We start from the raw sequence: 25,316 nt of genomic DNA on the forward strand, positions 1-25,316 counted from the left end.
GTATAAATTAAGTTCTCTATTTATGAAAGATATGCGCTAAAATATATATAGTTCATCCTATATTTTATGATGGACAATCTCTGCACGTGGACTAGGCAAAGGCATTGTTTGAAGAAGTCTATGCATGATGGCATGTGGACTAGGCCAAGGCCAAATAAACACATTATACATGATTGTAACCGCAAAGTTTTGGGAAGGGAATTGGTCAAAAATCACAATGATTAATTAATAGCTACCTACCTTGTTGATCCTGATATCCTAAGAAAGCCACGCAAAGTATACAAAAGTCGAGTCAACAAATGACTTAATAAGTAAGCAGGCGCTTGCAAACAGCAAACAAAACATTGGAGTTGCTCTAGAATTCACCTCATCGATCACTTCGTTGTGCTTAAAGAATTTTAATTAAAACCAAAGCATATATAGAAATACTCGACTCCTTTGTTTCCTACGTCTCGCCTTGTTATGAGATTCCAAATTGTCTCGAGAACTTGATTCCGAACACCGATTGATGTCATAACATTTTAGCTTATGTCTCGCACAAACATCCATTACTATACCAAATTTGAGGAACTCTTTGATGATTATGTTAACTATTATACTAGACGGGATACTTAACAGTTAGCTACGACACTGCACCATGTCGATCACTCGATCGAGTACTATCGGATCCATGCAGTGTTGTAGCTAGGACCACTGCGGTCTCTCGATCGACCTCTTCCCGAAATAAAATTTATATTTTCTTTTTGTATCCCATCATTTACACATTATGCATTGTATATGTGGTGTCATGTTAATTTTGGCTCCAATAGCCGGCCTGAAGTTTAAAATTGGTCCAATTGATGAAGTAAAAGAAGGGCTTGTTCCACAAGGCACAACCGCACAATAGATAACCTAACCATTACAGACATGGCACAAAACTACATTCTGCATATGACAATAAGAAGTTAATTTATAGCGTGTGATGTGATTCATTATTAATTAATTGAATCCAAAACGAGCTAAATCGATCACTAGGGTTTCGTATGCTCCAGACAGCAAAGCATATATATATATATATATATATATATATATATATATATGCATGTAGCTCCCTCAGCTCCCAAAATGATAGCCTCACTAGCTATATTCTAGCTTGCTAGTATAATTAATTCTCCTAATTAAGAAACATTAATTAGTTGATAACTAAGTAAAGCCATGGCTCCTCCTGCTGCTCCGGGGGAGAGGACCCTAAAAGAGACACCGACATGGACCGTGGCGGTCGTCTGTGCAGTTTTCATACTCATATCTCTAATCATAGAACATGGAATTCATGCTCTAGGAAAGGTACATACATACGTCGAAACTCTACTTATATATAGTACCTTATGTCAAAATTCTACATGTATAACATCATCTACTCAGAAGTCTGTTATAACTAATTTATTAACATAATTAATAGGAACTATGAATTTTGTCAAGCTAATAAGGTTTGCTTCTACATATATAATGACAGTGGTTCCAGAAACGCAACAAGAAAGCCATGATTGAAGCTTTGGAGAAAATTAAAGCTGGTTAGTTGTACTTTTCAGTAGTATCACCAAAATACATTTTCCCTTGTACTTTGAGTTACAAGCCCGATTTGCAGATTTTCTCTTCACAATTATTTTCCAGTAAAGATTAATAATTAAAATCCCGCGTCCATTTTTGAGCACTACTAAAGTTCACAAAAATGGGTAGAATTTGATATCTTACTCATATAAACTTTGGGATATATGTGACATGCAGAGCTAATGCTGTTGGGATTCATATCCTTACTACTCACCGTGGGAACTCGATATCTTCCAAAGATATGCGTCCCCGCAAATATTGCAGACACGATGCTTCCCTGCGGTTTAAAGTCACAATACGCCGGCGACAGTGATAAGGGAGGGAAGGGCGACGATGATAAAGATAAAGGAGGAGGCGGTGACCGACGGAAGTTACTTTCGTATGCCGAAAACATGATATGGCGTCGAGTCTTAGCTCCCAGTGGAGATTCCGGTTCTTGCTTATACGTAAGTATCTAGTATAACTATTGTTTATTAACTAACTAGCAGAATGTTAATTTTTATATACCGACTTTAATTAAATGCTATGTATTAATGAATGAATAAATTGATTGCAGGGTAAAGTGCCATTGATATCAATATCTGGAATGCACCAATTGCATGTATTCATCTTCGTCCTCGCTGTTTTTCATGTTCTCTACAGTGTCCTCACTATGGCACTTGCGCAGGCCAAAGTAAGTTAATTAGTTCGGTGCATCTAAATTATTTTGGGTCAGATCTTCACCTCTAAATAAATGGTTTCACAACAGCATTAAAATCACATGTACGTGTTTGCCTAAATTCGAGAGCTGAACCTCAACTCTTGATATTAGCCAAATAATCATTCTCTAAAATATAATTCAACATTGTCACTTCGTGTATTAAATACCAAGTTAGTATATTCTACATAAAACCTCTTGGTATATAAGTTTAGAACTTAAGAAGACATTCATTACTTGTCCAGTAATAACATGATTTTGATGTTTGATTAGTAAATGTAATGAGTCTGATGTAACATCATATTATTTGTAAACTGAAAACGATGTGAGAACCACCTCAAATGAAATGAAGTAATGAAGATGAAAAAGAAAGGACAAAACCAATTTTTTTAATTAATTGGTTTTGTGCTCTTGTGGATTTGACTAGATGAAGAAATGGAAGGCCTGGGAATCTGAGACAACGTCCTTGGAATACCAATTTACAAATGGTATTTGTCTTCTAATGAAAAATTCTGTCCGGAGAATAATTTACAATTTCTGAACATTGTAATCGTAGCTTAGCTATAAACTTATAAGTTAATATTAATTGTATTTTGCAGATCCTGCAAGGTTTAGGTTTACTCGTCAAACTTCATTTGTGAGGCGACACTCTGGCTTTTCTACAACACCTGGAATTAGATGGATCGTAAGTTAACCGATTAATTTGTATATATTATCTCCATTTTTTGCTTTCATCAAGTACATTACTGAGACCGCGGGACTAGTATTTCATCATTAGGACCATAAGATTTTAAGTTTAGCTTTCAAGTGCCAAACTCTAAACTCACACTAGCTAGCAATATATTATAGCATAATATTTAATTAATCGGCAGTTTTTAAAATATTCGCATAGCGTATAAGTAATAACTTGTTGATACGTATTTGGCATTGCAACGCACAGTGTATCCGATATAAGTAGTAGTATTTTACCGCTGAAGGTTTAATAAAGGAAAAAATCGATGATTTTTAAGGATCCGGCTCGTCTAAATAAGTGAGGAGGCCAGGAGGGTGTGAATTTACTTCAATTTCATAAAATCTGGACTCTCTATCTAATCTAACGGTCTTGACAATTGGCACATCACTTTTCCACAAATTTTTGGTTTTTCATCTAAACCCTAGTTAACTTGCCGTTAACTCTAGAAATTTTTTTTTTTTTTAGATTTCTGATCGTCAATATTTATCATCTACGTCAAGTTTCTTCTTTTTACATTTTTTTTTTATTTCTCTTTACTTCCATGGCTGCGCACTAACCATGGAATGACTTCAGTAAATTTTTTGCACTCCGATTCTTTCCAGCCCCATCATCAATCACATCTTCATTAATTAAAATCACCAATCAATTTGAAAATAAATTAATTTAATCTGGAGTTCCTTCTTCTTTTTTCTGAACGATAAATCTGAAGTTCCTTAAAGTTCTTCAAAACCACACGAATTTCTTTTCGTGTTGATCTCATCCTTTTCTTTGCTTTTAGTCGTCTTTGGTCCTGTAGGATTTTTTGTTATTGCTACATTGGCTATGCGTTTTGGTTAATGACTTCAGTCCTTTATTTCTTTGGAATCTGCTTGCTTCGTCTTCTCTATTTAATATTCTAGCTTGAATTGTTTGGCCATGAGATCTCTTCATCCTTGTGATGAATTACTTCGTGGGAGTTGAAAATCTTAGATCATGAGTACCGGTGTGTTTTACTGTTTTGTAGAGGCAGTTAGTTTGAAATATTATCTCTCACCCTACTTGGGTCTCAATCTAAAAAAATGCAAAAAGTCATTCCATGGTTAGTGCGCAGCCATGGAAGTAAAGAGAAATAGAAAAAAAAAAAAAAAAAGTAAAAAGAAGAAACTTGACGTAGATGATAAACACTGACGATCAGAAATCTCAATTTTTTTTTTCTAGAGTTAACGGCAAGTTAACTAGAGTTTAGATGAAAAACCAAAAATTTGTGGGAGAGTGATGTGTCAATTGTCAAGACCTTAGATTAGATAGAGAGTCAAGATTTTATGAAATTGAAGTAAATTTACTCCCTCCTCACTTTAGAGAAGCCGGATCCGATTTTTAATATCAAAAAATTACATATAAATGTCACTATATATGAAAAAAGAAAGTTGCTAACATTTTTCATTACTAAGCGCTCTTGAATTTGTACATCATTATAGGTGGCATTCTTTAGGCAATTCTTCGGTTCGGTGACAAAGGTGGACTATCTGACCATGCGCCATGGATTTATAAATGTAAGTAATTATGCTTCAAACAACGTAGGTCGGAAGATGAGACAAATGATCAGCACCAAAAATCTCAGCATAGAATTCGATCTCATTTGTCGTACGGTCAAACCGAAACGCAGCTGCTACTAAACTCACAATTATCCATGCATATGTGAATATTGCAGGCACATTTTGCTCCAAATAGCAAATTTGATTTCCATAAGTACATCAAGAGATCTATGGAAGATGATTTTAAGGTGGTTGTGGGTATTAGGTATATATAGATGTCTCTCTTCTTTCTCCTTCCCTCTATATATATACCTCTGATGTTTGCTGCATTAGTACAATAGTAAGAACTCACTTACCTAATCCTTGATTCACTTGATTTTTGCAGTGTACCACTATGGATTTTCGCAGTGGTCTTCTTGCTTCTAAACGTTTACAGTAATAACTCTCTCTCTCTCTCTCTCTCTCTCTCTCTCTCTCTCTCTCTCTCTCTCTATGCTAGCTTTAGTTACTGATCAAAATATTTCTACTTTATCACACCCAGAATGGTACACGCTTACTTGGTTGTCATTGGCGCCACTCATTGTAAGTAGAATAATAACCTAAATTACTTGAGCCACAAGCATGCATTTGCAAATGTATGTGACTGTAGGTATATGTGAAAAATTGCAGATTCTTCTGTTGGTGGGTACAAAGCTTGAACTTATCATAATGGAGATGGCCCAAGAAATGCACGACCGAAATACAATTGTTAAAGGAGCTCCAGTAGTAGAGCCAAGCAATAAGTACTTTTGGTTTAATCGACCCGAGTGGATTCTCCTCTTGATTCATTTCACATTATTTCAGGTAATTATTAACCTAGCTAGGGCGCGCAGTAATAAGTTCAGTGAGTAGGTAGTAAACATTCATACACATACATACCACCAGGCAGTATCTGCAAAACGATCGAGTCCAACATAATTTCTAACGATTCAGTTACCTGCTGTACGTGCAGAACGCTTTCCAAATGGCGTATTTCTTGTGGGTATCTGTAAGTAATTTTCATAAACATTCATACACATTTATGCATAATTGACAGGAAACAAGTTATCATACAGTAAATAACTAAATGATATATATATATATGTATACAATGCAGACTGAATTTGGCTTCACTTCATGCTTTCACGAAAACTTGACTCTCATAATCACAAGGGTTTGCCTTGGATTTGTCCTACAAATCCTATGCAGTTACATTACCTTCCCTCTTTATGCTTTGATCACACAAGTGAGTACATTCACTTTCATAGTTCCCATCAATAGCCTTGATTAAATCGGATACTTACATATGTATATGAATGAATTTGCAGATGGGATCTCACTGGAAGAAAGCAATTTTCGAGGATCAAACAGCGAAAGCTCTTAAGAACTGGCAGAAAGCTGCAAAAAGTCGTAAAAAGTTAAGGAGCAAAGGAGGCGATGCTTCTGTTAACTCGTTTATGAGTCCGGAAAATACACCAAGCCGGGGTTCATCACCAATGCACCTCCTCCACAACCAAAAGCAGAGGTCCAATCAATCGGATCTCGAAAGTGTCCTTAACTCCCCGAGATCTGTTTCTTACCAATCTGATACTGATCTATCTGAGATGGAGGGTGGCTCTACACATGGTCATGGCAGTATTGATGCTCTAAGAAGAGAAGATCATCATCGACCAGAAAGGAAGGAAGGGTTGCATGATTTTTCCTTTGTTCAGCCTTGAATTTAATTTATGAGAAAGATTGTTACCCAAGTTTTGATTAGCACAAGTGTATGTATATCCTAGATTCTCCTGTTTCCTCATCAGCTAATCATTAGCGTTGTTGTAGTTGAAATCATTGTAAGAATTCGAATAATATGACAATATTCTCTAATATCAATACGAATACAGTGCTGATCCCTAGCACTGCTTTATTGCATGCTTGCACATGAAAAAAAAAAAAAATACATTGCACACTGAAGTCCGAAATACAATGATAAGAATCATAAGTACAGTGTTATGATTGAGAAACAGTTTGTGCTTACTGAGGTTCCCCCTAAGATACATTTATCTATCACACACGACTTTCGGTAGTAGTAAACTAACTCTTGATCTGCAGTGTGCATGGTAGACTAGCTTCCTGGTAAGGTAGACAGCTCCAACCATCAGTGAGCTATTCCAAAACTTTGTGGACTTGGTCTACCTCGATCTACAGGTGATCTCGACCAGTATGAGTTAATGCCGCAATTACTTGGTCTACCAGCATGTTGGGATCAATATCAACACCCTCCGCTTAGAGGTCAATGCCAGTTGGGATGCTAGTGGCAATAGTGGGAAAGAGGCTCCTGTAAGGATAACTTACAATTCTACCACCAAAAACTTGAGTGTGCTTTGGAGTTTGGACATATGATGAAAAACCAGACTCTGAGAGTAATTCTTCTACTCTTTCTTACCCTGTTGACCTTGGAAAGGTTCCTCCAGAGAGTGGATTACTATAGGTTTTTCTGTTGGGTTTCCAGCCCATGAGTCTTTCCTAAGACAATTGTACATGTTGAATCTCTTTTCAATGTTTAATAAATGTCATTTTCCAGCTAAAATTGAAGTCTGATTATAGTGCATTCCTGTAGGGCAAATGGGAATATGATTATAATACGATTTGGAGTCTAATATATAAAAGCTTTTATCAATTTAGTTGAATATGAAATGTAGACTCTTTGTTGTTTTTTATGAAGGTCTAAAGATTTCATTAATACTAGACTTTCTTACAAAAGTGAGAGAACGCAAATATATGTGGCCTCGTTAAAACTTTTTCCGGGTAAAATCCAATTGGGATAAAACCCCGGCCAAAGGAAAGAGTACCACGCGTTCATACATATAACAAATTAAAACAAAATTTACTGACATTGTTGTCAATTAATCTTAAACAGCTAGGCAATTTTCATGCCAATATCAGCTACGATCACCATTGCATTTCACTGAAAAGGAAGTTCTCCTCAGGACTAAAATTGATTGACTCCAACCAATCAGACCACTCTTCATCAGCTGTCTGTTGTTGCTCAACAGTGCTTGAGACCTCCACCAAAGACATGGATAATGTGGGAGCAGAGAGAAGGGTGCTGTTTTCCACGTTTTCTTCAGCTGCCACATCTATATTAATACTCTTACCATTAATAAGAACTAGTTCTTCCATGTTCACCATACCCATTTCTTCTAACATTTCCGCCAAGAGAAAGTCTTCCTCCGGCAGCGGATTAAATATTCCATGATCGTCTGCAAATGAAGGGCCTGATTGCACCTCGGCTGCTAATTGTTGGAGTCCACCATTCTCCCCACCTTCAAAGCCAAAATCATCTTCAAAGCATTCCAATGACTCTTCTAGTTCAGCTGCGAATGCAGCATCATCTTCTGATGGCATTGTTAGTGGTGCATTACCAATGGATGGCACCGTTCGTTGCCGCTTCGCTTGTGGCTCAAGCAACTCTTCTTGCTCCCTTTTCGATTTTTCTCCATCATCAAAGGCATAATTGTTTTCAAGAACCTCTTCCTCTTCACGTTGCTTTCTTTTCTTTTCGATCTTGGTTTTGGGTTCACCATTCTTTCGTAGTAGACAAAGAACATAGTCTTCCAGCTTTTGTTTATTGTCTCTGAGTGATTGATCAAGGTAGAACTCATACAAGATCCAACAGCCGTTGTGAACCGAGTCATCGTTCTTGTAAGTATATCTTTTCTTCAAGCCAACAACACGACCAGTTTCAACAGATCGTACTGGCTTGCCGGCGTCGTCGCCCTTCCAGGTGCCACTTCCAACATTCCGGCGTATGCGCTTGGCTGTGGAACTCATCTTCTTGTGTTGGGTGAAGAAGTAAATGTCCTTGTTGAGCCTCAAGTCGTGTGGTCTTTTGGTCTTGAAGGCCTCCCATATCTCCCAAGGTTCTTGGTGACCGTAGAGGTCGCAGTCGAACACCACGCGGTTTCTGCCGGGCACGATCTGTCCGCTCAACATGGGCTTGAGGTAGAAGAGAACTAGTTCGTCTTCCATGGGGCAGAACCTCTCGCCAGGAAGTTGATTGCCTCTGCTCTCCTCCATCGGAAATACTTTCTGCATGTTTCTCGATCTTCTCTTGCTTTTCTTGGTTTCGGAAAGATTTGTTTATGGAAAGAAGATGAGTAGCTAGGTTTTGATGGATAGAATTGTTTCTGGAAAGAAGACGAGCTGGGGTTTTGATGGGTTTGGAAACTTAGGGCTATAGTTTATAGAAACTTAGGGCTTCAGTTTATATAGAAGAGGATTATAAGCTTAGTTTATAAGGAAGGTTTCCTCTGGAGCACAACACCAGCCTATGAGCCAACACGTGTCCTCGTCCTGGCCCCAGAAGTACTCGTACAAAACGACGGCGTTGGGGCACCTTGCAACTCACCGCCTAGCATCTACCTATGAGCCAACACGTGTCCTCGTCCTGGCCCCAGAAGTACTCGCACAAAACGACGGCGTTGGGGCACCTTGCAACTCACCGCCTAGCATCTAAAGATTCCTCCAGCTCACTCCTACCCACCCAATGGCAGAACTATTTGGGGCCGGAGTGGGCCCTGGCATGCAGGAAACATGGTCCTTTGCAATAATACCTCCTAAACTGAAGATATTTCTTTAGATTATTGTTTAAGCAAGATTGTTAACTAATACTCACAGAGTCTCAGGTATATATAGAATACGTACATATTGGAAACTCTCCTAACTCTAGCCTTTGTCCTGAGAACATGGAAAACATGGACACTTTCTGCTTGATTTTACAAATGATCAACAGGTCTAGAATGCTGTTACCATTCCTATTACAATGCAGAATACTCTTTCCCTGGATTGGAATAAGAGGTGGATTATTGCTAATTTGAAGCAAAAGAGGTGCTTCTCTAGAAATAGAAGTGGAATACTTTCTCTGTTTTTTGCTGCTGGTATATTTGGAAATGGAGGTGCAAGAGTATCTTTGACCCTGATTTTCCCTCATATATATATTTCTGAAGTCATTATGAATTATGCAATTATGCAACTGAATGGAAGAACATAAATTGTAGACCTGTAGGGCAAAAGAGTTTGCTGTTAAATTGAATTGTTGAAGTAAGCCTGGGGTGGGAAAGTTTTAGCTGAATGCATATATATGTTGATGGCTCTAAGTCTGCTACTGTTTTAATTAGTGCAGGTGGTGTCATTACTCATTAGAGACGAAACAGGAGAGTGGACTAGTGGTTTCATGGCCAATATTGGTGCTGGGTAAGTTATACAGGCTGAATCTTGGGGCCTTTACTATGATCTCCAACATCTTGAGGTGGAGTCTGACTCTGCAAGCTTGATTCACATTTTGCAAAATGAAGATGTCAATCTGCATCCTCTAGGTACCTTGCTTCTTAACCGTAAGAAGTTGATGAATCAGTTTGCAACTCTGCAGCTCAGGCACATTCACAGAGAGCAAAATGTGGTGGCATATGTAATGCTGAGGCCTGAGGGTGTATGTACTTTTAGTACCCTCCGACTCTGGTGATTGAAACTATTATGGATACATTTTTGGTGTTGCCAGGCAGGTCAGTTTGTTCTCTCTCTTTCTCTCTCTCTCTCTCTGCTGGGATTTTGGGAGCATTGTATGTGGGAGAAAAAAAAAAAAAAAAAACTGATGTTGATGATTACAAAATTTCATTTCCACAAATATAATTCAAAGATTGAGAGGAAATATTTTGTTGCTCTTGATGTCAGTTAACAGATGTTAACCAATCTCAAGAAATTTATATATGCAGCTAGAGTTAATTTCCAGTCTTAAAAAGATGTCATTTCTAACATTATTCAAAACTTACATCACCTTGTACGTGTATTATACTACTTTTTTATGAACTTCTAACCCTCAATTATAAAAGAAACAAAAAAGGGGTATTGGAAGGTGACAAAAGAAGTATAAATATCAAAATGATACAAAATATAATTCAGAACATCAAAACCATTCCTTGGGTTGGTGCAAGCATCTAATAATTTCCATTCTTCGCTTCCCTCTTCCCGTTTCTGCAGACCAACAACAAGATCTACTCCCTCAATTATAAGTCAAAACTTCAAACCGTTTCAGTACTATCAGGCAGAGAAAACCAGGAAGCTCATGGTCGTGTTCCCACCATGCAAGCAGTCAGTGGAAGAGAGACGAGAATACTCTCAATTCAACCTCCTCTCTTTACTCTTTAGTCGAAGATTTGTTCCACAATCATAAACTTTTTATCTACAAGAAAAAGATCAGTTAGACCTCATTTACAAAATTATTGATGATATAATTTTTTTTCAACATTTCAGGACTAGTTTCCATACCAAATTGAATGCAGCATAACGCCCTCTCCACAATTGCTGCCATGCCTTATGGTCTTCTGTAAATGGTATATCCTTCCTTTTTCTCTATAATTGGTACGTGAGAAGTGACCACAGAGTTTGCACATTCTGCAAGTCTAGGCAGTAAGAGAATGGAGTCACTCAACTAATATGAAATAATTACTAGAAAATAATCAAGAAAAAGAAGGAACATTTGATGTTTGCAACCATTTACCAGTGGCAAAAGAAAGAAGCATCTCCTGGTCATAGTCATTTTGATCATCGTGATTGCGATGCTGCATATATATATATATATATATATATATATATATATATATATATATATATATATATGATCATAAAGCAAAACAGTATCAGAGAACTCCTTCTGCATCTTAACTGAGTGAATCGAATTGCATAAATAGTTATGTCCATTTTGTCATGACTAAAAAGAAAACACCATTTTAAGAGTAATGGATGCATTGGTACATGTTCAAGCCAAACCTCTGATGATTTAAGCAACCTAAAAGTAAAAACCATCCTACACTTCATTGTTTTTTTTTTAATTTTTACAAAAAACACATATAGATGCATGCTTTGTAGTTGATACTACAAGGATATAGTTAATATACTAGAAATTATGCCCGCGCTTTGCCGCGGGTTTTGGAGCTTACACAATGTTATTTAAGAACTAAATTCAAAAGCACGAAAATATAGTTGACATGATCATTGTATTAACAAAAATGAACCGGCATTTCTGTTATACAACTTCTGAAGAAAGTTCAATGAGTTGAGGGAAACAAAACAAATTTTCTGATTTTGGAACTATTTTAAGGAAGCAAGGAGTTAAAATGCATTCAATGAACAAAACATTCATGTACCTAAAATTTTCTACACCAATTTTTCTGAGCTTCCTGCTTACAGCTTTCACAGTGAATGTTCTCTCTGAGCAGACAGCTCTGCAAGTAACAGACAACCTCAATTTAGCAAATTATAACCAAAAACTATAAGTAAAAACAATACAGGTACTGTACTGATATGCAGAAAACACGTGATGTTTGAGGCCTACTTCCTCAAGATCTAAACTCAAACATCAAAAGAGCAACATAAAGCAGAAATACTTGTGTCCAAATAAAAAGGTTATACTAAAAAACAAAACCCATGTGGATTCACACACAGTACAGAAATTTGTTTAAAATGAATGATGTGCTTCCTGACATCTAAAAAAAAGGCACCACCCTAATATCAAGTGCTAACCTATATTTTTCGAAATTACCACCTAATCATCCCATCAAACTTGTTTGATATGACTCAGTAAAATACAAACAAAGCTTCAAAAGAAGAAACAAAGAACTGCACAGGAACAAAAAAAAAACAAAGAAGAAGAAGAAGAAGAAGAAGAAGGAGGCAGAAACAGATTACCTACTTCTAGATTCTAATAACTTTTGCTAGACTGAAACTCCTTAACTTGTATTGGAACACAATATAGTATATACTAGGCAAAAGGCCCGCGCGATGCTGCGGGTATACTATTGATATGCTTGAATTTACATTAAAACTATGTTATAGATACATTACATAGCAAAATGAGTGTACATTGTTTAGTTGTCCCAAAAATTTGGTGCCTTTGCCAAATTCCAAATCCAGTATCTTAGCCAGATCTCAAAAAATACAGATGCTAACCAAGTAGTTGTATATGTACATAGTGCAAAAAATGGTTAGGCTTGGCCCAAAAAGGTCTATGCTAGTAGTTAAGATTAACTATTTACAGCATATCTTCGGATAAGTCTTCAAGTGATTCTGTAGAAATGTCGTCCCTGCTATAGAAGAAAGTAACATAGGAGTGGTATGTCTTAAATTATGTGATTGATGTAAACATTATAGGAGAAAGTAATACTGCTCACCTTTTCGCTGGTATTATAGACCAATATTTGCATATTTGATTTGTGTATGAGTTGTACGTTAACTAAGCAAGACTTGCAGATTTGTCTTTGCAGTTATGCTCACACAGCATCTTATCATTTCTTATGCGATAAATGACATTAAAAGCACAAAGAACACATACAATCACATAATATCGCTTCTCAAATGCACAATATCAAGAAAACTTGATTTCAGAAAACAATCCCAAGTAGATAAATTCACCATTACGCTTATCTAGAATATTTACATCTATAAACAGTCCACAAAAGAACACACTAAAATCACATAATATCGCTTCTCAAAACATATCGTGAGCTTAGAACAAAAAAACCGTCCACAAACGAATAGCAAATATACAGCTATAAACAGTGTAAACAAATGCTGCAATCAAACCAATGAATGAACATTAATGAGAAGAAGCTACGAATATATATAATAAAGAATATTTTACATTAGAGGTTCAGTACTATATCACAACAGAAAGTAACAGTGATTGTATCCTGTATGATGCAATACTTGATATAATATAAATATCAAAATGCATACCATATACCTGTAACAATAATAAGGTCTTATTGCTGGATACTATGGTTTATCAGATTGATGTATCTCTGTATCTGCAAAAAAAAAAAAATTTGTCAAGACAAATTCTCAGCATTCCTCACTTTGAAATTCTATATATAAAAGAATATGATCTACTTGTAATTCTTCCTACTTTCAATGTTCACTCACCTTTGACACACAGGAGACTAAGTTACTGTTTGCTTCCTTGTTGTTCCTAACTGATTTGAACTTTTGAAACAGAGGTGAAGCTGCACAAAGTAGCTTTCAAAATGAAATTACTTGCATCACATGTGTATATATATATTTTTTTCATATATAAAACAAATCATCAGAAGTGTTCTCTGGAATAACTCAAATGGCCAAACAAAACAGCAATCAAAGTCACATATGAATCACAAAGCTAGCTTCTTTATAATTGTTATGAACATCAAAGAAAGCAAGAAAGATGAAGATTCAACATAATTCTATCACTAAAGCACCACAATTTGCAAGTAAACGATGAAGATTCAAAGTCAACCACCCATTTGACTCATACACCCAAACACTAATTTTGGAAAACCTATGCCCATCACATTAGAACGATTTTAGAAACAAACCTATATCATCCAAAGTTATATATCAAACCTATAAAAATTAAAATTAACTGTTAAATAGAATTCAAAGAGAGCAAACTGATTTCCAATTCAGACATCAAAATGCCTCACGAAAAGCAAGCAATCCAACAATAACCCAACTTTAAAAACTTCACCCAACACAACCTGCACATAAGGCAATCACAAAATAACATATTAAAAAATACCATCAATCCTCTGCGTTAAACTAAAGAACATGATACAAAAAACTGGAATACCTGAATAAGACATGCAAGGGGGAAAAAAGTAATCAAACAATTGAATAAATGAGGATTAAGACATGCAAGTTTTTTCCTTGTTTCGATGGATTAGAGCACCACAATCATATGTGAACCAATGCAAATGGTATCTAATACTATAGGCGATTTGTAACAAATCACGCTTAATTTTTTATTTTATTTTTCATGAGCAGGAATTCAGTTATACAAAGATGAAATCTCACCTATTTGTTTTTGCTAACAGACCTGCCATGCAATAAAAAGAAGGAATAAGGATTTCATACAAAGAAGAATAAATGATGCAATTGACAAAAGAAAAATTAAGTATACAGCTTTTAAGAATAGAAATGCATTATATAATTCGTATCAAACACAAATTATAGCTATGAAGATTATGAATATGCAAGAAAGAGTCTATGAATTCAGTTGAAAGTGTAAGGAAAACCAGTCTGAAGCAGAAACCACAGATAAGAAGGCAATCATATCAATGAAGCATAACAGTAATCAATATCTCCTCTCTTAGAATTTCCCCCTTCTTAATGTCCACATAATCTTAAAGTAGAAATTAAATTTTAAAATAGAGGTTAGTTAGGATTGGTAAAGGCTATAGCCTGCATAACATAGGCTTAAATTCTATCAAAGTTATACCAGCTAAAGCTTTTCTGATATCAAGAAAGATCAAAATGTTAACATCCCATCTTGTAGCTGAAAGACCGCATCAAATCAATTATCAGCATTCTCACAAAATATAAAAAATAAAAATAAATAAGTATTGGTATAAGCTAAAGAACACTATTGTCTAGCACTCAACTGAATAACCGAACAGAAAAACCTTAGAATGCAAAGTTTCTTGCCGAGCATAGAACTTATCACAGATAAACAATTTCAATCACAAACTCTAATGCATTGCAAATTTGTTGTTTATGAACAGGGCCATTATGAACAGCTATTATCATATAACAAATAACTAATATCTAATTGAGAAAAAAGAAAAGTCTACTTCTACAAAGATGAACTCAGATCAGATTCAGGTCAGAATCTGATGTATCATACATATGCCAAAAAAAAAAAAAAAAATCAATCAGCAGTTGTCAAGCTATATTAAAACCTTGAACATAAATTATCAAATTGACTCAGTCGTCAAGCCAACTTCTCAACAAACCAAGTTTATATTACGTATTCAAACCAAGTTTATTAACCAATTAAACTAAGTTTACTTTGGTCAACTTTAATTTGATCAATAAATCTTTTTCCGGTATGTATGCGCCAACTTCCTAGTTTCCATTAGTTCTACCTTAGCCTCTTAAACTCAGTAAAGCTGTTCATCTTAAACAGGTGAAGATTATTGAATGAACTTCATGAAATTACCCAATCGAAAAAGAAAGAAAAAAACAGAGCGACGGTTCTGAAATTACCCAAAATCAAACACTCACCTTCAACCTCCTCCAATCAATCACTCAAACCCCAAACTGGAGCACTAACAATACCCCTACAAAATCCAAACCAAGGTCAGTTGAAAACTACTTCGATTGATTCTTGAACAGGAAAAACCAAAACGGTGATGTATGACGGTCGAAAAGCTGAGAGACCCACAAAAAATATATGAAACAAATTCGAAACCATGGCAGAGTACCTGGGATGATCAGTTCACTCAATTTTTGTTCCAATTGAGGATCAGTTTCTTCCCGTCTCCCTCTTCTTCTTCTTCTTCTTCTTCTTCTTCCTCCTCCTCCTCTCCTTCTTTTCTTTTCTTCTGTTTCAACAAAATCGCAAAGGAAAAACAGGTTTGGTTAAGTGTAATCAAACAAACACCCTCGATTGGAAATTGAACGAAAACAACCTTGATAGTCTGCAAGAGCCGATGTCGGTGTGGAGATATTATTGGAAACAGATAGTTCCAAAAAGAAGAAGAACCGAGAAGTATAGCCAAACTTCTCAGGCAAACCTTCGCAGCAAAATGAAATCACCACTCTCTCTCGGTCTCTTTCTCGCTCTCTCTGTTTCGACTGTACTTCCTCTAGAAATCTACGTGTATTTGACTTATTATAGAACGATGGCATCCCGTAAATCAAAGAAAGATAAGGACAAAAGCGTCACTCCACTTTGTGCACAGTGATGAACAGGAAACCAGGCAACTGAACTTTAGTATATTGTAAACTAGGCAATGTCTCCCGCGCAATGCCGCGGGTTTGTTTGCTTACTATGCAATTATTGTACATTTACATATTTCAAAAGCTGTTGTTTTTACCAGGTTTGTATAGCTATATATTACAAAAGTGAAAATTCTAAGTGGGCTGTGTAGAAGTGTCTGATCACATATGCTTTCCTTTGAATGAGTCGTGGTGCCGCAGTTGCAGTGTGGTTTTTTTTTTTTTACAGATACTTGATATATAGAAAACAAAAGCACCCTAGAGGACTGACCTTCCTTAATTCAAAGCTAGGTGGGAGTACATGTGTAGTACAAAATCCACCAACTACACATTCTGACATGATTAAATTGCAAAGTTTTGCACGTCGATTAGTTTCCTCTTACTTGGGACAACTTGCAGTCTCAGTTGACCCAGCTTGCCTTGCCATCTCAATCAAGCACATACAGTTGTAGAAAACATGTAGCGGTCCTATGTATTACAACTCATGTTCTGCAAAAGATAGGTAATGGAATTCAAGAAAAAAGGAAGACACATAAAAACTTAACAATGTTTATTGAGCAACAGTCATACCAAGAAAAATCAAACGAAAATCAGGGTTTCAGGATTTTGTTCATCACTAATTCCATGTTTCGAGTGAATTAGATTTGACATAAAAATATGTTACTGTCAATATTTTCCCTTCCTTCGAAATCTATCTTAGAACTCCTTTCCCTTCCTTTGCACATGTAAGATAGATTTCCAATGAAATAAATTGCTTAATACTTCATTTTAGTGTCTTTTTTTTTATAGATCACATATGCTTACCAAACAAATAATGTGGAAAGCTTTTTTTTTTCTATAAGAATCTATGTTCTATTAATATGAGGTCCAATGTTCTATTAATATGCATGGCAAATTAGCATGTGTCATGTGGCTTGGAGGACATTTATGTGAGGCAGCAAACTTCTAATCTCCCGCAGCAATGCTTGGTTTTCCCAAAATTTCTAGGACCATAGAATCCATTGCTTGAGAAAGCTGAAATGGGTAAAGCACCCAAAACACCACTAAAAGGGAAAAAAAATTCTATTTTTGATCATGCATACCCAAATCAATTAACCCAGAAAAGCCACAATCTTTCAGTCTCAATCAAACCTAGTACTACTTAATGTGATGGCTGCTGATGAGGTCTATTTACACAAACAATAGTCTTCGGTCACTTGTAAATGGTTGGTGGATAAGTGTGCTTGTTAGGGTTGAGGACTTTAGGGTGCCCTTGTCAATAACTTTTGAAGAGTTCAAAGACCAAAGAACTAATCTGCGCATTACTCTAAGTTCATCAGTTCATGAAATATTATATCATGCATATTCTCGTGGAAAAGTGTGTGTGTGTGTGTGTGTGTATCTATATACAGAAACAAAAGAATTACAGTTCTCTCACTGCAGTACTTTAAAAGTAAATAGTGTGCCAAAGAATGTATAATAAAGAAGAAAAGAGACAATTATTCATACAAAGAATAGGAACATTTGAAAGCTTAATATCAATTTGATTACTGTATGATTCTTTCTGCATTTTTAATATATTATCAAAGTACAAAATTCAGTGAAGACAGCCGAAACAATTTCATTATGAAACGTAAACCATTATATCATATTGTCAAAATCAAACCAAAAAAAAAAAAATTCCATTCCAATACAAAATAGAACACAAACAACTCACCGAAATCAGCAAATAGGGAGCCCCCAGAAACAAAAAAGAAAAGATTCTACACAAAAGACAAATCGAACTCACCCTGTGATCTACGGTTTACGGGAAATGGTCCATGAATAAATTTAACAATTCCTGTGAAAATTATTCAGTAGCTGAATCAAGGGTCTGGTAAGCTGAACAACAGTTTGGAACAATAGGATCAAGCTAACGTAACGGCCCTATTCCTAACAGAATTCAAAGCACATAAACCCATTTTCTATCTAATTTCTTTACGCATTTTAACTATCAGGCAAAATTATCTTAAATCTATTGAATAAAACGTATACTTTAGATGCTCCTGGATAATTTAGATCACAGCTATAGCCAAATTTGCCACTACCTTCTTTGGATTACAGGTATAACTTCAGACCGAAAAAATAAATAAATAAATAAATAAATAAATAAATAAAAAGGGAAACAAAGCAAATTAAAAAATATAAAAAATAAAATAAAAACAAACAAAACAAAATACATGCTAAATGTAGTCATCAAACGAAATCCAATCCATCAGAGAAACATTTATACCCTTAAGTTCCAGACATTCTGACCAATTTAGGGGAGTTTAGCAGTTTGGTATGTGGGTTCCAAAACCTCCAACATGCATTCATACGCTGTCAACCAGACAGTAATTGCTATCTTAGATTAACCACCGTAACATATCTGGAAGAACTTCTTCTGGTAACCAATGCAAAATTATAGTCCATGAAGTGAGAGACAATTCATGACATGTTTGGTCCCACCAGATTAATTCTAACAGTCTTTCTTTCTACATACTCATTCAAGCACCAGACGCAAATAAATTTTTTCACCTATATCAACCAAACGAATCGACATTGAAAAAGGATCAAACTTTGCTAAAAATTGAATCCAAAAAAGTATTAAAGCAACAAAATTTAACTCTAAATCTAAGAAAACCAATTAAAAAAAGATAGCAATAAAAGCCCAGAAATTCAAAGAAGATATTGAAGCTATAACTATAATCTAAATTTGGGAACCATGCAAGAATTAAAGAATATAAAAAGACAAATTGAAAACTGCAAACCAGAATTGATCTACAAAAATGAAAAATTAAGTAATGTTAATGAGTATACAACTTTGCTAACCTGTATCAAAAGACAATAGGAAACCGTAGTTAATCCCACCAAAAGATTTTGCCTCTGCGAATCCTTCCAGAGCTTCAACCTGCTCCGACAACCTTTTTACAGCCTGAAATCACCAACAAACAGCAAACCAAAAGCAAATGGAATTAAAGGAGAGAAGAAGAAAAAAACTAAAAGAGAAGAAACATCAACTTATATAACTTAATTTTTATATGTATGATATAAGATGTAGGATCGATTAAACTAAAGGCATAAGAATTCTTGTCAATGTCTAACTTATCAGCAGCATCACTATTGCCTTGACTTCAAACTAAAGGTCAGACAATGACACCCACTGGAAACAAACTGAAAATTGGAACACAGTGATTTTGATTGAATAACACACATGACCTACGACTAATCTATACCTTTCATTCTCACCAAACAAAATGAAAGAAAGACTGGTCAACTTCTCCAGAAGCGATGCAGCAAAACACCGATTATCATAGCCAGAAAAGCAGGAAAAAAGATCAAATTTCTCTTTCTGCCTCCAGAGATGATGAATCAAATTTCTCTCCCTCTCTCGATCTCGCGATGCTTCTAAATTATATCGACCAAAAAAAAACACACACAACATTTTGTAGTCTAACAGACAGTAGTTGTAATTTCAATCAGAAGCCAGGGGCAGAAACTACCTCTTACTGTGAAGTGAACAGTGAAGTGAGCTTTAGTATATAGTATAAACTAGAAAACGTGTCCGCGCAATGCTGCGGGTCTGTTTTTTTTTTTTTTTTTTTTTCCAAGTTTCATATATAATAAATGAATACTCATAATCTGAAAAAACTTCGGCGCTAGTTAGAATATAATTTTTTTTGTTAATAATAGATTAACAATAAATGAATACAGCAAACAACAAACTTTTTTTCATAATTTGTAGAAATTTATAAATACAAAATAAAATCAAAGTGAAAGGATATATGGCTGAATTATAAATAAATAAAAAAGAAATCAAATTGAAAGGATATATGGCTGAATTGTAGAAAAAAAAAAAAAAAATATATATATATATATATATATATATATATATCATTTCAATAAAAAAAAGGGGGCAAAACCGTCACTTCACTGTTACATGAACAGTGATGAACAGTAATGAACAGTGCATCCATCTTTAGTATTATGTATAATAAACTGGCAACAATGCCCGCGCTTTGCTGCTAGATGTGAATCGTAACCATAATGTTAAGGCACTTCTAAATAGTAGTTGAGCTATTTGAATTATGCCAAGCAGTATTCAACTTATCAATCAATCAATGATGTAATTCATAGAAGATGATAGGATACAAAAAATGTTGGACAATAAAGGAAAAAATGCAACATTGTTCAGTAGGCAAAGCCAACGGATAAAAAAAATAATTTTTTAAAAAAAAAGGAACACAAAACAAAGTAAAAAGCGAAAAAAGGGATAATAAGTCAATATATGTAGACAGAAAAAACTCTCATCATAAATGAAAAACAGGATTATAAAAAAAATAATAATAAATAAAAATTAAAAAAAACACACACACACAATCCAATCAGTAATGATATGATGCAATAAAGAAAAAATGTTCTTTCAAATCCTAGTAGTTTCAATGAACTAAGGTGATCTGGATCAATGCAAGTAGTATCATAAAGCATTCATAAAATAATTTGATTGGTATACTTGAAGCCTGAAATTTTGTTTTTTTTTTTTTTTTTTGAGAAGATGAATTTTCACTATGTATCTAATCTCATAACACTTCTATAAATTCTATCTCATTCTTATTTTTCTATAAAATGAAAAGAAAACTATTTGAGTACTCTGATTATCATGTGTTCTTTCAAGAACATATTTTTTTTTTGGATTAATTTCAGTTTACTCCCCTGAGGTTTGGGGGTGTCATCATTTCACCCCCTGTACTTTCAATTTTGAATTTTTACCCTCTAAACTTTTCAATTTTAATCAGCCGTGTCCAATTTCTACTATTCCGTCCAAATTGGACGTTAAATTTGACTTTTGAGGGCTAAAATGGTCATTTCAACATAAAAAATTTAAAAATAAAAAATAAAAATAAAATTCTGTTTTTTTTTTTTATAGTTTTTTTTTTTTTTTTTTTTCTGTTTATTTGTTTTATTTATTTATTTATTTTTTATTTTGTCTTCAACCTATACACCACAAGTCATAATAGGTTTATAAAAACAAAAAAAATACTCTAGGTAGTTGAAAGTCGCTAGCTGGTCTACGATATTTGTGACATATCTCCGATAAAGTGAAGAATTTAGGATATATCTCCAATAAAGTGAAGAAATATCTGTAAAAAATAATTTTACACTTTATCTGTAAATAAATATCTATAAAAAATGATTTTACACAAATATTTCTTCACTTTATTGGGGATATACAGATATTTACAGATAAAGTGTAAAATCATTTTTTACAGATATTTCTTCACTTTATTGGGGATATATCATAAAATTTTTCAATTTATTGGAGATATATCACAAATATCGTAGACCAAAAATGATTTTACACAGATATTTCTTCACTTTATTGGGGATATACAGATATTTATTTATAGATAAAGTGTAAAATTATTATTTTTTACAAATATTTCTTCACTCTATTGGGATATATCCTAAAATTCTTCACTTTATCAGAGATATATCACAAATATCGTAGACCAGAGAGTGGCTTTCAACCTATTATAACTTGTGGTGTATTTTTTTTTATAAACCTATTTTTTTTATAAACCTATTATAACTTGTGGTGTATAGGTTGAAGACAAAATTAAAAAAAAACACGAAGAAAAAAAAAAACAGGAAAAAAAAAATTAATTAATTTTTAAATTTTTAAAATTTTTTTTATGTTGAAATGACCATTTTAGCCCTCAAAAGTCAAACTTAACGTCCAATTTGGACGGAATAGTAGAAATTGGACACGGCTGATTGAAATTGGAAAGTTTAGGGGGTAAAAATTCAAAATTGAAAGTACAGGGGGTGAAATGATGACACCCCCAAATCTCAGGGAGGTAAACTGAAATTAATCCTTTTTTTTTCCCTATCAAAATTTAGCAACCTTGTTTTCACTTTCTGAAATGTCTTCTATTACACATTCAGTTACTTAACTTCAAATTTTCTGCTCATAAATACCTACATCTCGCTTCTTAGATCTATTAGTAAAACCATTTTTTTTTACCATTTGATGATCGATCTCAATCTTTCAATTGGTTTATATATGTTAGTGTTGGCTAATTGTTTAAGATGCCAAAAATATTACAATTCTAGATCTTCTAACTTTGTGCATGCATGCGGTTCCTTTTCCTGTGTCATTAGTAAGCTATACACAAATCACCTAATTTGAGAATGCACACATCTTGCTTTGGCATCTATAATATGTACAATATTACTTTATAATATGTATGAATAAAAAAATAACACAAAACAAAATGAAAAAAAAAAAGGATCGATCTTGTGGATTGAAGAAACCAACAATATATAATCATGATGGAGGAAGAAATGAAAATATGATTGAGGATAGAAAGAATTGGAAAGAAGGAGATCGGGATTTACCTCAACTGATTAATTCTGAAATCGAGCCTGGGTTTGCTTCGATGTTCATCTCAGAAGCAAATGAAGAAGATTTGTCCCCGACTGGCAATTAGAGATTCAAGATTGGACCAAAGTCAATCAATCTGTAGGAAACATATATATACTGGGATTAGGTAGCTAGTATATATAGTGTGCAAATGAAGTATGAGACGGACTGAGTTGGCTTTGAGTTGGATTAGCAAAATTTGAACTCACTAAATAAGAAGGAACAGAAGCAGAAAAATCTCTAAAAATCACATACCCATTACCAAAACAATGGAATAAAGCAACAGTGGTATCACTTCATAATACCACTGAAATCCATAACCAATACAATATACAAAACAACAACAAAGATAAATAAAACTAACAACCAAACCTCTTCTTTTTTTTCCACTTCAAACCTCTTCCCCTTGAATATGCACAACCTGCAAATTAAAAACAAACAGAAAAAATAAAAAACCAGATTCAACCTATAAACAATTCAATTAAAAATTTTGAACTAAAAAATGATAAACACAACAATCAATTAGATTGGAGTCCATCACTATACCCAAAGTATATATGCACTAATCCCAGTAAGAACTCCATAGTGAAGGAAGTGGATAAGATTGTTCTTATCGTCTTTAAAGGATAAGCACATGCATAATGGATCTTATGATTATTATCTCATCATGACTAATGGGTTTTCTGGAATACTTGAAGCCTATACTTAAAAATTCATTTTTACCATACACATTTCCTTTCCTCCCAAGTCATTGGAACTATATTCAATGAAGGCAGTTTTTTATTTATGTACAGTAGTTTATGACAGACTAAGTTCAGAAAGTAACCTAAAGACTTTTAGATCAATGCTTAGGCCGGTTGTGAACGTAACATGGTTGCATACTTGCATACATCTGTAAGGGAGTCCAGCACCTTAATGAGGTAATGAAGAAAGCATGAGAGGTATTTTTCAAGTAGGTGATCAAAATGGATCACAAAGAACTCTGGTCACCCTAGAAACTCAAGCATCACAAATATACTATTAACACATCTGAAATACCAAATTCATCAATTCACAACAAACCATGGGGCATCAAGTAGGCGATCAAAACTCAGACTTGAAAATGTGATTCGGTAAATTTGAACAAAAAGAACCAAATCAAATCAAACTCAAATACAAATCCAAATCAACCAAATATACATATGAAAATCAGGAAAAAATGGTGTCATTAAAGCTAACAAAGAATAATAATGTCGGCGAGAGCATCATAGTTCAAAATAGATCTATGCCTTTTCTTAGCAAAGTGCTAATTAAGCAGTGAACTAATTAAACCACACATGAAGGTTAGAATTGACCTAATTGTGGTCTAGATCCACAATCCGATAAGAGAATACTAACATAACACACGATCATAACAATTCGGGCCACACACATCCTAACCTACACACTACTGCATATAGTATTGGCAACTAATACACTTGAACATATATTAATGCTCGGTCCGTGCAAACCCACAGCTTTGACATAATGTTCCAAAATTTAGACTTAAAAAACCCAACCATGGCTCATAAATCGGTATTATTACCTTATCATTTAGACCAAAAAGAAAACCCTTCCAGAGCTTTTAATCACCTGCTTTTCTTATTTTCCTGTTCTCCTATGGAATAAAACTACCAGCAGATCAATTCTAAAGCAAGAGATATGGTATAGCCTAGTTGGATTTGTTGACTCATTCCAAGAGAAACTGAATGTCTTTTCCTAGAATATCAAGTCTTGATCAAAATTCAAAACCCAGTACTGGAACTAAGTAATTATCACCATTGTGATACATAACCAATAAGCATAAGCATATAAAAATTGAACATTGATTCCATGAAGAGGAGCAGAAGGCCAGCTGAATCTTAAACAAAACTCAATAAAAAAAAAACCCCTCACCTGGTTGATCTAGCACGATTATCTTCAAAACCCAAGCACGATTAGTTTAGTTGCAGCAGCTCACCTACCCAAACACAACTATCCTGAAACCAAACATAAACCAAATTGTTAAAAATTGGAGTCAGGAGCAGATGAAGTCAAGAAATAGGGTCTAGGGTCTTCGGCAGAAAGAAGTCAAGAACTAACTTCGTGCTCGGATGATGAGGTGAAAATCCCCTTTCCTGACTATCAGCTCTCTCTCTCTCTCTCTCTGTACAAAGCACAAAACACACACCCGATCTCTCTATCTCTCTTTGGATCGTTCTTGATATCTCTATGAATTGCTCTCTATCACACCCGACCTCCTATCTCTCTCTGGATCGTTCCTCTCTATCTGTAGATGTAGAAGTCTGGAAATCACTTATGGAAGTGGCAGAGCTGCAAAAAAATTTCAAGAGAGGGCAAAAGCGTCATTCCATTTGGAGCCATTTTACTGTTAAATGAACAGGAGAGATGAACACCAACTCTCCTTTAGTATATAGTAAATATGTAATGTATAACTACAGCCCACATGCATGCTCAGGCATGAGAGCTCATATGAAACATGAAAGAGACATTTTATCCTTAGTTTCAGTACTTCATGTTGATACGTCTATAGGG

The 25,316-nt window shown here is 34.7% G+C and overlaps 2 protein-coding genes and 1 long non-coding RNA gene across 3 annotated transcripts; 1 reads left to right on the top strand and 2 right to left on the bottom strand.

Moving 5' to 3' along the window:
- Window positions 1–1,194: 1,194 nt before the first annotated feature.
- LOC112177101 (MLO protein homolog 1) lies at window positions 1,195–6,267 on the top strand. The gene is made up of 14 exons (XM_024315303.2): window positions 1,195–1,323; window positions 1,493–1,550; window positions 1,765–2,033; window positions 2,144–2,260; window positions 2,712–2,772; window positions 2,884–2,969; window positions 4,475–4,549; window positions 4,708–4,796; window positions 4,917–4,966; window positions 5,073–5,113; window positions 5,201–5,374; window positions 5,523–5,558; window positions 5,667–5,795; window positions 5,878–6,267. Exons 1-14 carry the CDS (start codon window positions 1,195–1,197, stop codon window positions 6,265–6,267), a joined length of 1,704 nt encoding a protein of 567 aa, XP_024171071.1.
- Window positions 6,268–7,483: 1,216 nt separating this feature from the next.
- On the bottom strand, window positions 7,484–8,611 carry LOC112177808 (NAC domain-containing protein 67-like). Its single transcript, XM_024316061.1, has one exon. The coding sequence runs from the start codon at window positions 8,609–8,611 to the stop codon at window positions 7,484–7,486; it is 1,128 nt and encodes a 375-aa protein (XP_024171829.1).
- A 5,785-nt stretch (window positions 8,612–14,396) lies between these two features.
- On the bottom strand, window positions 14,397–15,906 carry LOC112180487. The gene is made up of 3 exons (XR_002928322.2): window positions 15,826–15,906; window positions 15,626–15,681; window positions 14,397–14,438 (listed from the first exon to the last, which is right to left on the bottom strand). It is a non-coding gene; the product is annotated as an uncharacterized LOC112180487 (long non-coding RNA).
- Between the last annotated feature and the right edge of the window lie 9,410 nt (window positions 15,907–25,316).

Source organism: Rosa chinensis, chromosome 7 (genome assembly GCF_002994745.2).
Source record: "Rosa chinensis cultivar Old Blush chromosome 7, RchiOBHm-V2, whole genome shotgun sequence".
Classification (NCBI taxonomy): Eukaryota; Viridiplantae; Streptophyta; class Magnoliopsida; order Rosales; family Rosaceae; genus Rosa; species Rosa chinensis.